The following is a 15817-nucleotide window of genomic DNA, read 5'->3' on the forward strand; positions in this document are numbered from 1 at the left end:
TTGTTCAGCGTTGTGGCAGCAACACTTCGTCTCCGAGCTCGGACCAACACTTACCACTTCGGATGGAATGGCAAGGGTGAGCTGAAATATACTTTTTTCTCTTGTGTACAATAGTAAAATGCCTGGAAAGTCCATGTAAAAGAAACCCCTTATGTTATGTATATTATGTCTGTGGGAGTTTAATCTGAAGTGTAGTGGTTGTATAGTCCTCCCCACATACTGTTTTTTACATTTACACATTTACTCTCAATCATATAAATTACAAAATCTGTAGCACAATTTAGATGTTGATTAATAGAAAATACTTCTTTTGTAACAGAGGATATTATATTAATAGTAATCGGTTCCCCTTTGTCAGACCACCCCCATGCCTGGCGGTCAGTATGATGTTGCGATTCCCTTGGCCCCATACCTTCTGTCTGGTCTGACTCTCTGTCACCACGTCCACTACAGTGTCTCTTGCCTAGGCCACTTAGCACTGAACTAACAGAGGAGTCACAACTTATAACTCTTCTATCCTTTACTGAACTGTTAGTCTCTCCAGACCTCGGGTTGAAAGGGGCGGCATCTACTTAGAATTTCCTGCAGCTGTATATTGATCTGCACCCTCTCAGGTATTAGCTGCTCTACCTCTCTTAGGTACGCCATGCAATATTCCAGGAGTATTTGAATATTTTTAAGGCTCTCCCTTGCTCCGACCACAAAGAATGGAACCATCTCACACCGGACTTATTCACAATTTCCTGCATCACTTTTACAAGTCTCCCAATGACTTTCCTCATCAGATTTCTAGACACTTGAACGATGTCTTCCACAAACTCCGTCCGACCTTGAGCTTTCCTTGCATGCTCCAGACATCAAGCGGCTTCCTTATTCCTCAACAGGATCATCTGCTTTGTGCGAAGACAGTGTAGGTTCATGTCACTCAGGTTAGACACCCGATTCACTGTGACTTCCCTATTCGACAGTATAACTAACTGCTTATGAGTCTGGCGCCCAGTTCGCACTACTCGCTTCCAACACCTTTCTAAATGCCTCATGCGCAGCCTCACTGGCACAAGCTTCTCGCACGTCTTCGGGTACCTCTACCACACACTGGAAAAGTAAAGTCTCATCTTCTTGGACATAGTGTTTGATCTTCTCGTCCTATGAGTCAGAGCTGTTTTTCAAGACGTCAACCTCCCTTGTGAGACTGTCTGCTTGGCACTTCCCCTGCTGGATTTCTTCCTTCCTGTAGACTACTTCTTTGGTCAGGCTCTCCAGCTTACTCTCCTTCTTTGCCATCAGATCGAGAGAGCATGACAGTTTGTTCTATAGAGCGAAGAGCTCATTTTTTTTGTCATCCATGTATTTTTGGAGCTGGGCATTAGCCTCCTCGATCTTGAGCTCTGGAGAACTTTATCCCGCTCCCCTGCCAGGCCACGATGCTTGTGCTCTCTACAGAGAATCTCCTGCTGATGCTTCTCATGGGCCTCTCTGATGCATGCGTTCTTCTCCTCCAAGCCTGAGGTCAGTTCCCAAATGGCACTTATTTTTGACTCCAATGCTGGGATTTTCTCAGATTTCAGTTCTTCCATATGCTTTAATTCAGCCTGTAAATCTGCCAATTTTTGTTTCCCATGAGAAAACTCTTTAGCCAGCTCCTGCGCTTTGTTGCAGCAGGTCATTTCCAGCTTAGACATGTGTTCTGCATCCTCCTGCCGAACAGAGTGCAGCTTCTCCCTAGTGGAGTGGCTTTGCTCCTGCGCTTCCTTCTCTCCAAGCTGAGCTTTGGCTGCCAAGAGCTCGGACTCCAGATGATGCACCTGATCCAGCTGCACAGAGTTGGCGGCTTCCATACTCGACACCTTCAACCTCTCATTTGCCAGCTGTTGACAGACCTCATTGTGCTCTTTCTCCAAGCTTTGGACGTGAACTTCCACCTGGCAGAAGCTGTCGGCTCGCACATTTCCTTTGTCATTTTGTCGATTTGATCCTCTCGTTGTTGGGTGGCAGCAGTCGATTCGGACAACTTCTCCTACAGGCTCTCTGTTTTTTTTTCTCAGAGTTCTTCTACAACTTCAAGTGTAGCTCTTGGATCCCTACCACCACCCTAGGTCAGTTTTCTTTTCTCCATGTCATCGACTACCTCTGTGCTGCGGGTTGTCAGTGGTAAAGTGACCTTCTTATCAAGGACATTAACCTGGTTTGCCGCTGACCCTGTCTCTTCTCTATCCCTCTTCTCCCAGGGTGTAGCCTTTCCTGCCTTTCAGCGACCGCCATGTCCCCAGCAACAAAAGGAAGACCTGCCATTTGTCCACCTTACCGCATTCTTTTTCTCTTGCATCACAGTCTGAATGGTAGTCACTAGGGTTGAGCGAAACGGGTCGAAAATTTTCAAAAGTCGCCGACTTTTGGCAAGGTCGGGTTTCATGAAACCCGACCCGACCCCTGTGTGGGGTCGGCCATGAAGTCGGCGATCTTTTGAATCTAGAATCGGAATTCCGATACCGATTCCCGATATGTTTAAGATATCGGGAATTGGTATCGGAATTCAGATTTAAGTGTAAAATAAAGAATTAAAATAAAAAATATCGCAATACTTACCCTCTGACGCGCCCTGGTACTAACCGGGAACCTTCCTTCCTTAGAATCAGCCTTCCAGGACCTTGCGGTGACGTCGCGGTGACGTCGCGGCTTGTGATTGGCCGCGCGGCCGCCCATGTGACCGCTCGCGCGACCAATCACAAGCCGCGACGTCACCGAAGGTCCTGTAAGGGCTGATTCTTAGGAAGGAAGGCTGCCGGAAAGAAGCAGGGCGCGTCCGAGGGTGAGTATATACCTAATAGGAATATGCTCACCCTCGGAAGCGCCCTGCTTCTTTCCGGCAGCCTTCCTTCCTAAGAATCAGCCCTTCCAGGACCTTCGGTGATGTCGCGGTGACGTTGCGGCTTGTGATTGGTCGCGCGAGCGGTCACATGGGCGGCCGCGCGGCCAATCACAAGCCGCGACGTCACCGCGACGTCACCGCAAGGTCCTGGAAGGCTGATTCTAAGGAAGGAAGGTTCCCGGTTAGTACCAGGGCGCGTCAGAGGGTAAGTATTGCGATATTTTTTATTTTAATTCTTTATTTTACACTAAAATATGGATCGCAGGGCCTGAAGGAGAGTTTCCGCTCCTTCAGACCCTGGGAACCATGGAAACCCAATGCACTGCATTGGGTTTCGAGTTTCGGCCGACCCCGACCCCGACTTTTTTATAGGATCGGCCGATTTCACTCGACCCGACTTTTGAAAAAGTCGGGTTTCGTGAAACCCGACCCGATCCTATAAAAGTAAAGGTCGCTCAACCCTAGTAGTCACCACTACTCACCCTGTAACCCTGGAACAACAAGTCCCCACTTAAACATGTGTCGGACCCCTTTCCTGGAGCTATCCTGTTTTTAACGGTCACACTCTTGGTCTCCTCTGCTAAGTCCCCAAATTGGTCAGACCCACACTTTTCCCCGGTCACACCTAACTCTGGGACATAGACCTTAGGGGGTGCTACCTCCTCCTCTTTATGCATCACATTAACAGGAACCCCTTTAGCCGCCTGCTGTGGTGGGGCTCCTTTAAGGTCATTCTGGATCCCCTCTAAGCAATGAGACACTCCCCTTTCCTCCCAAAAACAATTCAATGTCCTGATCGATTACAATAGGGTACGGCAAGCCCAGGACTACAGGGATGTCATGGCTGTTAAAAATCGTGAGTGTCTCAATGATTACCTTGGACACCAAATAATCCATAGGGACCTCGTGGATGCAGTAGACATCCATCTTCCTTCCGGGGACCAGATAGAAAGGGAGTGTGGTGCTCACCAGGGTCAGCGGGCTCCCTGGGTCCAGAATTCCAGTCATGCACTCTACATTCGTTTCCACAGTACAGCTCTGCGACATCTTGTCAGATGGAAAGTCAGCACATAATCCATGTTTGAACACTGATCCCACCAACAGTCCCTCAGTGCATACGCCGCTGCCCATTTTGGGCCACCACCCCCTTTTGGCACTCCACCACCTCCTTTTGTCACCACCCCTTTTGGGACTCCACCCCCTTTGGGACTCCACCATTTTTGGGTTAACACCCATTTTGGGACTCCACCACCATTCGGGCAACCATCCTTCCTTGGGGTGTACACCGTGGAATCTCCATGGCCCTCTCAGGCCCCTCACCCCTGTGCACGGCAGTCTACCTGCCCCAACAGTTCCACACAGTGCGGCTCTACACTTCTCTGCAAGTCTCTGCACCACTCCGCAAGGCTCTGCATGGCTTCGCAAAGTGAGGCTCTGCACTGCTCTGTAAAGCTCTGCACCTCTCTGCATGGTTCCACAAGGCTCTGCACCTCTCTGCACAGCTCTGCCAGGTTCTGCTCTGCAGATTTCATGGACCAGCCAATCTACAGCAAGCCACCCGGAGTTCATGGACCTGCTGATCCACAACAAGCCACCTGGAGTTTGTGGACCCACCGATCCACAGCAAGCACCTGCTGAAATCCTCCTAGGTACCTCCTGGACCGATGCCCGCAGTGTAGCAGCAATTGTAGGGATAGTAGTTACTCAGATGCAGCAGGAGGAAGCCAGGAGGTACGGTTCTTTAAGAGAAAATCCGTGCGGGTTTATTTGCTCCATGAACCCCTAAGCACAACAAAAGGTAAACGGCCTTCAGAGCATGCAAAGCAACACAAAATGTCCTTAGCCGGGCTCGCTGATCCCTCAGGCCTGTGGGCACACAGGCTGGTGTAATGCCCAGCAGGCAGGCTCGGTCTGGAGCCACACACACAGGAGGCCTTCTATCTCCCAAGACACAGACCATGTGCAAACAACAGCCTTCATTATGTAGGCTGTAACCATACCCACAGGTGAGGTATGCGGGTAGCCAGACCCGCCTATCTCTCACAGCTACCCGCCACCCGGTCCCAGGTGCACTAAACAACATCTTAGTGCTCATGTGCACTAAAGAAAAATACTCCAGGTTAGATCACAGGGAGCAGCCATCCCTGTGACACATACCTCCCATTGATTACACTGCCATTTGCTCCTTATAGTAGATAAAAATAAATCTACCCTCCAGGTCTTTTTTTTACCAATTGAACCAACCATATCAGGCGGCGGAAGGTGAGTATATGATTTTTTATTTTTTGATTATGTTTAACATTAGATCCTTTTACTATTGACGCTGCATAGGCAGCATCAATAGTAAAAACTTGGTCACACAGGGTTAATAGCAGCGGTAACGGAGTGAGTTACCCGTGGCAGAACGCGGTCCGTTACCGCTGGCATTAACGCTGTGTGAGCGGTGACTGCGGGGAGTATGGAGCGGGCATCGGGCACTGACTGCAGGGGAGTAGGGAGGGACTAATCGGACTGTGGCCATCGCTGATTGGTCGCGGCAGCCATGACAGGCAGCTGGCGAGACCAATCAGCGACTTGGATTCCATGACAGACAGAGGCCGCGACCAATGAATATCCGGGACAGACAGACGGAAGTGACCCTTGGTCCGCAACCCCCCCCCCCCCCCCAGTTTTTGTTTTCATCAAACAATTTTTAAACAGTAACTTGCTGGGATCAGGTTAAAAGTCTCCATCTGAAGCATAAAATTCAATGTTAATACAATAAACTCTTCAGATTAATATGGATTTTCATTACTATCACTGGTGCCTTTCTCTCCCGGAAATTCATTCCTCTACTTCCGCTGGATTCAGAAAGAAAATGACCCTCTCACCATCTACCACCATTAGCCTGGCTTGGTATGCCATTGAATAAATCACATTGGAACTTTTCAGGCGTCTCTTAGTTGATATAAATGAGGCTCTCCGTTTCTGCAAATCAGCTGAAAAATCCAGAAACCACACAGTGTGTCCTCTCCACCCCATATGCAGCAGAGAAGGTGGCTCCCAGAAATAGATCACATATCCATTTTTCCACAAAGTCATAATTTTTTAATTTTGTAAGCACATTTCCATGTTATGTTCTGTCACTCAGATACGTTCTGGCCAGAGCACCGTTTGGTCCTCCAGACTCGAGATTTTGTCCTCCACATTTCTTTCCCAGATTTGACATGTCATTGCGGAGGAATCCCAAATCAGTTTTAACCTCTTCAATTTTCCCAGTCAGGGAAGCTGTGCTGCTTTGAATGTCAGTTAGCAGTTGTGCGGATACCTGTTTCAGAGTGGGTTCTGAATCCATATCCTCTGGTTCTTGTGACATTGATGTCTCTCCTTGAGACAATTTGTTTAAGGGTTTCTGAATTGTCGTCAAATTCTTTCCCCTGGCGTAGCTCCTCAGCTTGTCAGCTGCAGATTGTGATTTATTAGGACTCATAATGCTTTCCCCAAATTATGTATGCAATATGAGAGTAAGTCTTATGACTGGTTATTCAGTATGAATTGATAGGATAGCATTAGAGGTTCGGATATTAATAGTAAGAGGGTTACAAAGTCATGTCAATGAAAGCCAAGAAACAATGAAAACCCTATATTAAGGGTCACCAATCTAACCCAAGAAGAGGTGCGAAACCGGCTAAATAAGATTAAAATAGATAAATCTCCGGGTCCGGATGGCATACACCCACGAGTACTAAGAGAACTAAGTAATGTAATAGATAAACCATTATTTCTTATTTTTAGGGACTCTATAGCGACAGGGTCTGTTCCGCAGGATTGGCGCATAGCAAATGTGATGCCAATATTCAAAAAGGGCTCTAAAAGTGAACCTGGAAATTATAGGCCAGTAAGTCTAACCTCTATTGTTGGTAAAATATTTGAAGGGTTTCTGAGGGATGTTATTCTGGATTATCTCAATGAGAATAACTGTTTAACTCCATATCAGCATGGGTTTATGAGAAATCGCTCCTGTCAAACCAATCTAATCAGTTTTTATGAAGAGGTAAGCTATAGGCTGGACCACGATGAGTCATTGGACGTGGTATATCTCGATTTTTCCAAAGCGTTTGATACTGTGCCGCACAAGAGGTTGGTACACAAAATGAGAATGCTTGGTCTGGGGGAAAATGTCACCATTACACACTGAATGGGAAACCACTGGGTAAATCTGACAGGGAGAAGGACTTGGGGATCCTAGTTAATGATAAACTTACCTGGAGCAGCCAGTGCCAGGCAGCAGCTGCCAAGGCAAACAGGATCATGGGGTGCATTAAAAGAGGTCTGGATACACATGATGAGAGCATTATACTGCCTCTGTACAAATCCCTAGTTAGACCGCACATGGAGTACTGTGTCCAGTTTTGGGCACCGGTGCTCAGGAAGGATATAATGGAACTAGAGAGAGTACAAAGGAGGGCAACAAAATTAATAAAGGGGATGGGAGAACTACAATACCCAGATAGATTAGCGAAATTAGGATTATTTAGTCTAGAAAAAAGACGACTGAGGGGCGATCTAATAACCATGTATAAGTATATAAGGGGACAATACAAATATCTCGCTGAGGATCTGTTTATACCAAGGAAGGTGACGGGCACAAGGGGGCATTCTTTGCGTCTGGAGGAGAGAAGGTTTTTCCACCAACATAGAAGAGGATCCTTTACTGTTAGGGCAGTGAGAATCTGGAATTGCTTGCCTGAGTAGGTGGTGATGGCGAACTCAGTCGAGGGGTTCAAGAGAGGCCTGGATGTCTTCCTGGAGCAGAACAATATTGTATTATACAATTAGGTTCTGTAGAAGGACGTAGATCTGGGAATTTATTATGATGGAATATAGGCTGAACTGGATGGACAAATGTCTTTTTTCGGCCTTACTAACTATGTTACTATGTTACTATGTCCCTACTCAATTTTGCTGCATAATTATGTTCAACAGGCACAATTCTCAAAAAGAGCACTAGATGGCATCAGCACCCTGCAGCTTGCAAGTGCATAGAGTTTTATCACACTGGCCAAGTGTCTCCAGCTTGCCCCAGGAAATTGGAGCGCCCCCACATCAGGGCAATGGGGTACTTGGTACTGGGTCCTTAGGTTCGGGGGATGTCACGGTGGCCCGACCCCTGGCCCTTTGAGGGGCCCCCAATAAAAGGCAGAGTGTTTATAGGAATTATAATGTTCGTGATGCCACCTGTGGTATTCGGTCAGGGTGACCGACGCTGCTTAGGGGTCCGCTGGGGTGATGTTATGGCAGCTAGATGGTATACCTTCCCACAGGTGAAGTATGTCCCCAGGGCTTCCCAGAGTGTAGATGGTGATGTAAGGCGCAGTGAATAACGAGGACACAAGGTTGCAGTCTCTTTACCTTTACTGAAGGCTTCAGCATCCACAGTCCAGGGTAGGGATCACAGGGTAGGCAGAGTCCGGCCCGTCTGAAGGCAATTCCAGAGTCCTCTTATCCAGGTGGAAATCAGTAGCCTTCCTCTAGCGCCTGAGTGTTGTAGTTCCTCCCTGCTGAGCTCCTCGGTGAGGTCCTCACAACTATCGTAGGTGTTAAGTCTCTTTCTCTCTGTCCCCCTGAAGGATAGGACAAACCCGTATGACTGGTGGCCTGAGGCTTCTTATAGGGACCCTAGTGACGTCCCGGCCCCTACAAGTTGCCACCCTGCCTCCTGGGTAAATGATCGCGCAGCTAACGTGGAATTAACTGTCCTGCCAGTCTCTGAAGTAACGGCATAGAGCTCTTTACTCCCTCTGTGTTCTGGCTACCGGTCCTGCGCTGCAGAAAGAGGAACCTTGATTCTAGCTGGTCTCCTTCTGATGTTTCACTCCTGTTGCTATAACTTCGTTGTTCACTCACTGCAATGCAATTCCTTTCGTGTCCTTTCTTAGGATGCTGCCGCACGTGGGGCAGGCGCAGCTCCGTGTACCTTCCTACCGTAGGCCGCAGTCTGGAGCTGGCTGGAGCTGACTCTAACCAGCCTCTGCCAAACTCGGTCGGGGCTGACTGTCCTAACTTACTAACCAACCCACCAGTTTTACCCAAGTGTGAGGAGTGCCCTAGTAGATAGAAGCATGGCTCCCCCTGGCGGACTGGAGTGTGAGGTGTGTTTTGTGGTTGTGATACCTGGACAAAAGATCTCCTTCACTGCCCTCCAACATAACATCACTCCCCTGATGGAAGAATAACATTACTACAACAACTGGGACTCTGGGGCGCTGCACAAACCCCCCCCCCCCCGTTAAATCCAGTACTCCCGGACTGGGAAAAAAGAAGACAGGAATACACCAGCAAAAGACATGCAAAATTTTGGAAATGCTAATAAACAAGTTAACAGTGCTTCCCTTTATGGGAGGTGAGAACACTTGAACGTTACAAACAATAACATATTTACATTGTGCGAACGACTTTTAAGAGCAAATGGAAAACAATTACTATCTATGAAACACAATTACCCATACAGGTATTCTATCTACTAAGTGCAAGTAACCTCTAAGGGCATACTATCATTAACCCTTAAAGTGCAAATCAGCATTTTCTTTTATCTCTCCTCTACACATGCAGGACTATCTGTCTACCCCCACGGGCCCACTGCATTTCCTTTCCTAAAACCTCAATTTTATCTAAAGTACATCATTTAACATTTTATTCTCAAAGTACATCAAACGTGCTACTAGGAGCTACAGACTCTCACACCTGTTCAGCTACTCTCCTTACGTACCAGCTCCGCCTAGCTGATGTTCCTTGACAAGCCCCATATATTTTATTCAAAAGTGCCTTATCAAACATTTTACTATTACCTACTTTCTAACTACATACTATCGGCCATGCGAACATTATTACTATCTATTTCTCTTTATTGCATTAACTCACTATCTATTATATTAATTTCCATAATATATTAACTTTTTAGCACAGTGCAACTAGTAAACAATCCCTTTAAGGGTAGAGTCAAGTCTTTCTCTGAGGTAGTGTAAAGTATCGATACAGAAGTCACTTATTAACTTTTAAAGCAGCAAAAACTTTCACGATGTCATCATGAACAGTCTCTTCAAAAAGCTCTTCTTGTAAAACCAGTAGAGAACACCTTTAAGAAGGTGCAAACTATGTACAGTGGACGGTTTGTGATCATGCACAGTTCATGATTCTGCAGTTCTTTTAAAACAATGATGAAACTTTGTGCAAATCTGAGGATCCCTTTAAAGCGGGACCCCTTTAAGGAATAACCCTAGATGGGTTTTAAAGCAGCAAAAACAGGGAAATGTTTTTAAGAACTATATACAATTTTCAGGTTTTCGAGGTTTAGTTATGCCACTCTGGGGGTAGTACCGGTGGGGGGTAGTCCTGTTGGATAATGGCTACCACCGGGTACTACGTAGAGTGTGTCCTCACTCTGGATAGGGGTCTGCGTACTCACAGTTGTCCGTGTTACTGAGGTCTGGGTGCACTTTGAACACATGGTGACCAGTGCAGGGGTCACCTGTTCGGGTGGAGCGTGTGGCGTTTCCTTAGGCACGGGTGCAGGGCGGTGGGACGGTGATGCAGTGACTTCCGGCTTGTACTTGTAAACAAGGAGTGCATACCACCCCTTGTCTCCCCAATGCCGCGTGTACGTGATACAGTCACCTGGATACAGATCCCGACCTGGGTGTCCCTCCGTGATGTGTGCCTCCACATCCCGCCTGTTCACAAACACCTCCGGATAGAGGCCTGGCTCTTTTATGAAGGCCCAGCCTCCCTGCAGGCGGAAGGTTACAATGGTCCCATAACGCTGTGGGCCCCAGTCATCCTCAGTCATCTGCCTAGCCTGAGCTTTGGCCTGTAGGTCTCTCACGGTCGGCCTGGCATCTAAGCTTTCTTCCTGGCCCACTCCTCCTGCTGCCGATGTAGCTGCTGGCGGTAATCCTGCTGGGAGATTACCTCAATGCTCTCCCCCTCTGGCTGGGCCTCCCCAGGGAACCCGATTAGGTTAGTGGTGGTATGGGTCCACTTAAATGTCACCCACTCTCCCTGGACGTTCACAGTCTGCTTGGTGGGTTGCAGTGGGACGTTGGAGGTCTTTAGGGTCTCCCACGGCCTTTCACACTCGATGTGGCTACACACTCGGCCAGGTGGTGGTGGCGGGGGTGAGTATATGGCCACTAGCAGGGGCTCTTCGGCTACCGTGGCATGGTCGGTGTCGTTACCTACCTCCGTGGTGTCTTCGGTGCCGGTCTACTGTTGCAGGCTGGGGTTCTGGCAGCTAGCTGCATCGCTGCTCCGCAGGGCCGGCAGTCGCACGATAACGCAAGCTCCGGAGCTGCCGACACAGCTCCTCTACTTCTGCTCCCAGAACCTCCTGGTTCATGCGACCTGGCAGGGTTCCGCTTTGCTCCCATTGGCTGGGACGGTTGCTGGTATTCTCCCCCTCTTCCGGGCGACCTCCGCTCACCATGTTGCCAACCAGGTTCTGCCTAATGGCGTCCAGCGGCTTTTTGCTCCTCCTCCGGAGGGCGGTTCCTTCGTCCTCCACCATCCCAGACCAGGAGGCGGACCTTTTTTCGTTGATGGGCATATGTCCCGGACATAGTAGTATCTGTGAGGGGCCGGTTCCACTTTCGCGCCGTTCTTCCAGGCTACACCCACAATGACAAACCCCACTCCTCCAGCACACCACATGGTGCTGCAATGGCGGCGGTTTTGGCGGGAATTTTGGCGGTAAATGGCAAAACACAGTCTTTAAGCAATTCACAGTTCAAATACAATTCTGGCACAGTTCCTAGGCGCACATGACCCGATTTTTCAGGCTTAAGTAGATCCTGTTTGTGACGCCAAAGTTGTAGTGCCCCCACGTCAGGGCAATGGGGTACTCGGTACCGGGTCCTTAGGTTTGGGGGATGTCATAGTGGCCCGACCCGGCACGTGGCCCTTTGAGAAGCACCCAATAAAAGGCAGAGTGTTTATAGGAATTATAGTGTTCATGTTTGGTTAGGGTGACCGACGCTGCTTAGGGGTCCGCGGGGGTGATGTTATGGCAGCTAGATGGTATACCTTCCCAAAGGTGAAGTATGTCCCCAGGGCTTCCCAGAGTGTAGATGGTGGATGATGTAAGGCGCAGTGAATAACGAGGACACAAGGTTGCAGTCTCTTTACCTTTACTGAAGGCTTCAGCATCCACAGTCCAGGGTAGAGACCACAGGGTAGGCAGAGTCTGGCCGGTCTGAAGGCAATTCCAGAGTCCTCTTATCCAGGTGGAAATCAGTAGCCTTCCTCTAGCACCTGAGTGTTGTAGTTCCTCCCTGCTGAGCTCCTCGGTGAGGTCCTCACAACTATCGTAGGTGTTAAGTCTCTTTCTCTCTGTCCCCCTGACTGATAGGGCAAACCCATATGACTGGTGGCCTGAGGCTTTTTATAGGAACCCTAGAGACGCCCCGGCCTCCACAAGTTGCCACCGTGCCTCCTGGGTATATGGTCGGGCAGCCAACATGGAATCAACTGTCCTGCCAGTCTCTGAAGTAAAGCATAGAGATCCTTACTCCCTCAGTGTTCTGGCTACAGATACTGCCCTTCAGAAGGAGGCAGTCTGCTCCTAGCTGGTCTCCCTCTGATATTCTTCTCCTGTTGCTATGACTTAATTTATCACTCACTGCAACACACTTCCTTTCGTGTCCTTTCTTAGGATGCTGCCGCATGGGATGCAGGCGCAGCTCCGTTTACTTTCTGTCCTCCTCAGACCGCAGTCTGGATCTGACTGGAGATCACTCCAACCAGCCTCTGCCAAACTCGGTCGGGGCTGACTGTCCTAACTTACTAACCAACCCACCAGTTTTACCCAAGTGTGAGGAGTGCCCTAGTAGATAGAAGCATGGCTCCCCCTGGCGGACTGGAGTGTGAGGTGTGTTTTGTGGTTGTGATACCTGGACAGAAGATCTCCTTCACTGCCCTCAGACGTAACATCACTCCCCCTGATGGAAGAATAACATTACTGCAACGACCAGGACTCTGGGGTGCTGCAAAATCACTCCAAACAATGAGGGGAGGGGGGAAGAGGGGAAAAGTTGTTCACCTTCCTTAGTCTGTAAACCCCCGTACCTCTGCTACAGCTAGCCAGCTATCTTCCCCAGCTGTTTCAGGATCTTCTGCCTGCCTCGTCGTGTCTCTCCTCCAACTCCAATGTCTTCTCCACGTACCAGGGAAATCCCAAGATGGCCGCCACACCTCAGGTCAGTTCCTGCCACCAGCGGTCCCGAGTCTCCAGGGGACCCAGGCCTCAGCATCCAGCCCACAGGCGCTCTCCTCAGCTCCCTCGATGTCTTCAACTCACCTGGGAATCGACCTGGTGAGTCACTGACCGTGCATAGCAGATGTCTCTCGACTCCGAGCGCATCCAGCGCGCCGCTGCCTCAGGTCTGCACATGTGCCATTTTCCGGCACAAGTGCTGACTCAAATCCTTCCTGTCGGCTCCCTGGTGTCTCCTCCAGCCTTACCAAGACAACAACCTGCCGTTTACTAGGCAGGAACCCGGTGTTTGTGAAAATGATGGGGAGAGCACAGTGCTGCATGTCTGCTCTCTTCAGTGTCTTAGCCTCGCCCCATCTGAGTTATTTTTGATGGTCAACAAAATATGATTTTCTAGTAATTTATTTTTCACACTCTACTGTAGGTATGATAATGATTTCTCTCTGTGTGAGATTTTAGATGTTTAAAGGGGATATCCACTACTTGGACAACCCCTTCTCACTGGAATGGAAAAGATTTATCCAGCTTCTACTCTACAATTCCAAGACATGTTTAAAGTTATGAATTCTTTATTTTTTCAAAGTTAAAAAATATATTCTTTTTTTCTTTCTTGGTTGAAACATGCAGGGAAAATGTATTTAAAGATCATAGAAAACATAGGGAAAAGACTAGTATAATTCCAAATGCTTTTTGAAAGCAAGTGCATTCTTAAACTTGGTTCACTATCTTCACTTTTTGGACACATCAAACAATAAAAGTCAAGCCAGAGAGCAACCGCAGCCTTGGCTTCCTTTTGTTGTTCGATACATCCCAAGGCAGGAACAGTGAATCAATCAGCATGGGAAAAAAGATTTTCACAGTGCTCACCAGAGTATCACAGGACCACGGGTACCAGGTTCAATGTCGCTAGAGTCCACTTGTAAATGCAGGCAAAAAAAAGAAAAAAAGAGCACCAGGTGATTTCCATAAAAAATTAAAATTTGTCTTATTTAATCCATTGTTTGTAAAAAGTTAAAAACTTACATGTTGCCTGCAGGAGCAGTGAAGCCAGTGCTGATTCCGCGTTGGGCTTGTGTTATGTAACAACCTCACATGATCCCCGGCAACGTGACTGCTAAGACCCTTGAACAGCGCAGGCATGCAAAATGAGTATCAGTGTTTTTATTTGAAAGAGGACAAACATGAGGAATGACAAGGTGTTGTCCTAGTAATGGACAACCCCTTTAAGAAATACAATTTTCGGGTAAAACATTTCCAACATTCTTAACATGAAAAACGCTTCTCCCCATTGAGATTTCTCTGATGTTAAAGAGTAGATTTTAGTGTAAAACATTTCCTACATTATGAACATGAAAAAGTCTTCTCCCCTGTGTGGGTTCTTTGGTGTATAACACAATTACATTTCTTTTTAAAACATTTCAAACATTCTGGACAGGAAAAAGGCTTCTCTCCTGTGTGACTTCTCTGGTGGTTAAACAAAATTGATTTCTGATTAAAACATTTGCCACATTCTGAACAGGAAAAGGGCTTCTCCCCTGTGTGGGTTCTCTGGTGCGTAACCAAAACGGATTTCTGATTAAAACATTTGCCACATTCTGAACATGAAAAAGGTTTCACACCTGTGTGGGTTCTCTGGTGCCCAAGCAAAGCTGATTTCTGTTTAAAGCATTTCCCACATTCTGAACAGGAAAAAGGCTTCTCCCCTGTGTGGGTTCTCTGGTGCTTAACCAAAGCTGATTTCTCGATAAAACATTTGCCACATTCTGAACATGAAAAAGGTTTCACACCTGTGTGGGTTCTCTGGTGCCTAAGCAAAGCTGATTTCTGTTTAAAGCATTTCCCACATTCTGAACAGGAAAAAGGCTTCTCCCCTGTGTGGGTTCTCTGGTGCTTAACCAAAGCTGATCTCTCGATTAAACATTTGCCACATTCTGAACATGAAAAAGGTTTCAACCCTGTGTGGGTTCTCTGGTGTGTAAGCAAAGCCGATTTCTGTTTAAAATATTTCCCACATTCTGAACAGGAAAAAGGCTTCTCCCCTGTGTGGGTTCTCTGGTGCTTAACCAAAGCTGATTTCTCATTAAAACATTTGCCACATTCTGAACATGAAAAAGGTTTCACCCCTGTGTGGGTTATGTGGTGTATAACAAGCTTGTATTTCTGGTTAAAACATTTCCCACATTCTGAACAGGAAAAAGGCTTCTGCCCTGAGTGGGTTCTCTGGTGCTTAACCAAAACTGATTTCTCATTAAAACATTTGCCACATTCTAAACATGAAAAAGGTTTCACCCCCGTGTGGGTTCTGTGGTGCGTAACCAAAGCCGATTTCTGTTTAAAACATTTTCCACATTCTGAACAGGAAAAAGGCTTCTCCCCTGTGTGACGTCTTTGGTGTCTAACAAGATGGGATTTATGTTTAAAACATTTTTCACACTTGGAACAAGAAAATCTTTTCTCCACTGTGTAAATGTTTGGATGTTTAAGAAAAGACTTTTCGATGGGAAAACGGTTTCCATATTCTGGACATGAAAACGGCGTATTTGATTTAGGAGTATTTCCGTTTTTAATGCTTATTTTGTGATTCTGAATTTCCTTAGTTGTCGTTAATGAATCAGAAGACAGGACCTGTTTCAAAGGATCAGATGATAGGTCTTTGCTGTGAACGGATGATGGTATATCTGGAGTAATGACATTAACTTCAA

The 15817-nt window shown here is 47.4% G+C and overlaps 1 protein-coding gene across 1 annotated transcript in view; it reads right to left on the reverse strand.

Annotated features, from left to right (window-relative positions):
• Nucleotides 1–13688: 13688 nt before the first annotated feature.
• Nucleotides 13689–15817, reverse strand: part of LOC138666462 (zinc finger protein 850-like) — a 137453-nt gene continuing 135324 nt past the window's right edge. The window contains exon 16 of the mRNA XM_069754685.1: nt 13689–15023. Coding sequence (XP_069610786.1) covers nt 14457–15023 — 567 coding nt within the window. The 3' untranslated portion in view covers nt 13689–14456. The remainder of the gene's footprint in view (nt 15024–15817) is intronic.

Source organism: Ranitomeya imitator, chromosome 2 (genome assembly GCF_032444005.1).
Source record: "Ranitomeya imitator isolate aRanImi1 chromosome 2, aRanImi1.pri, whole genome shotgun sequence".
Lineage (NCBI taxonomy): Eukaryota > Metazoa > Chordata > Amphibia > Anura > Dendrobatidae > Ranitomeya > Ranitomeya imitator.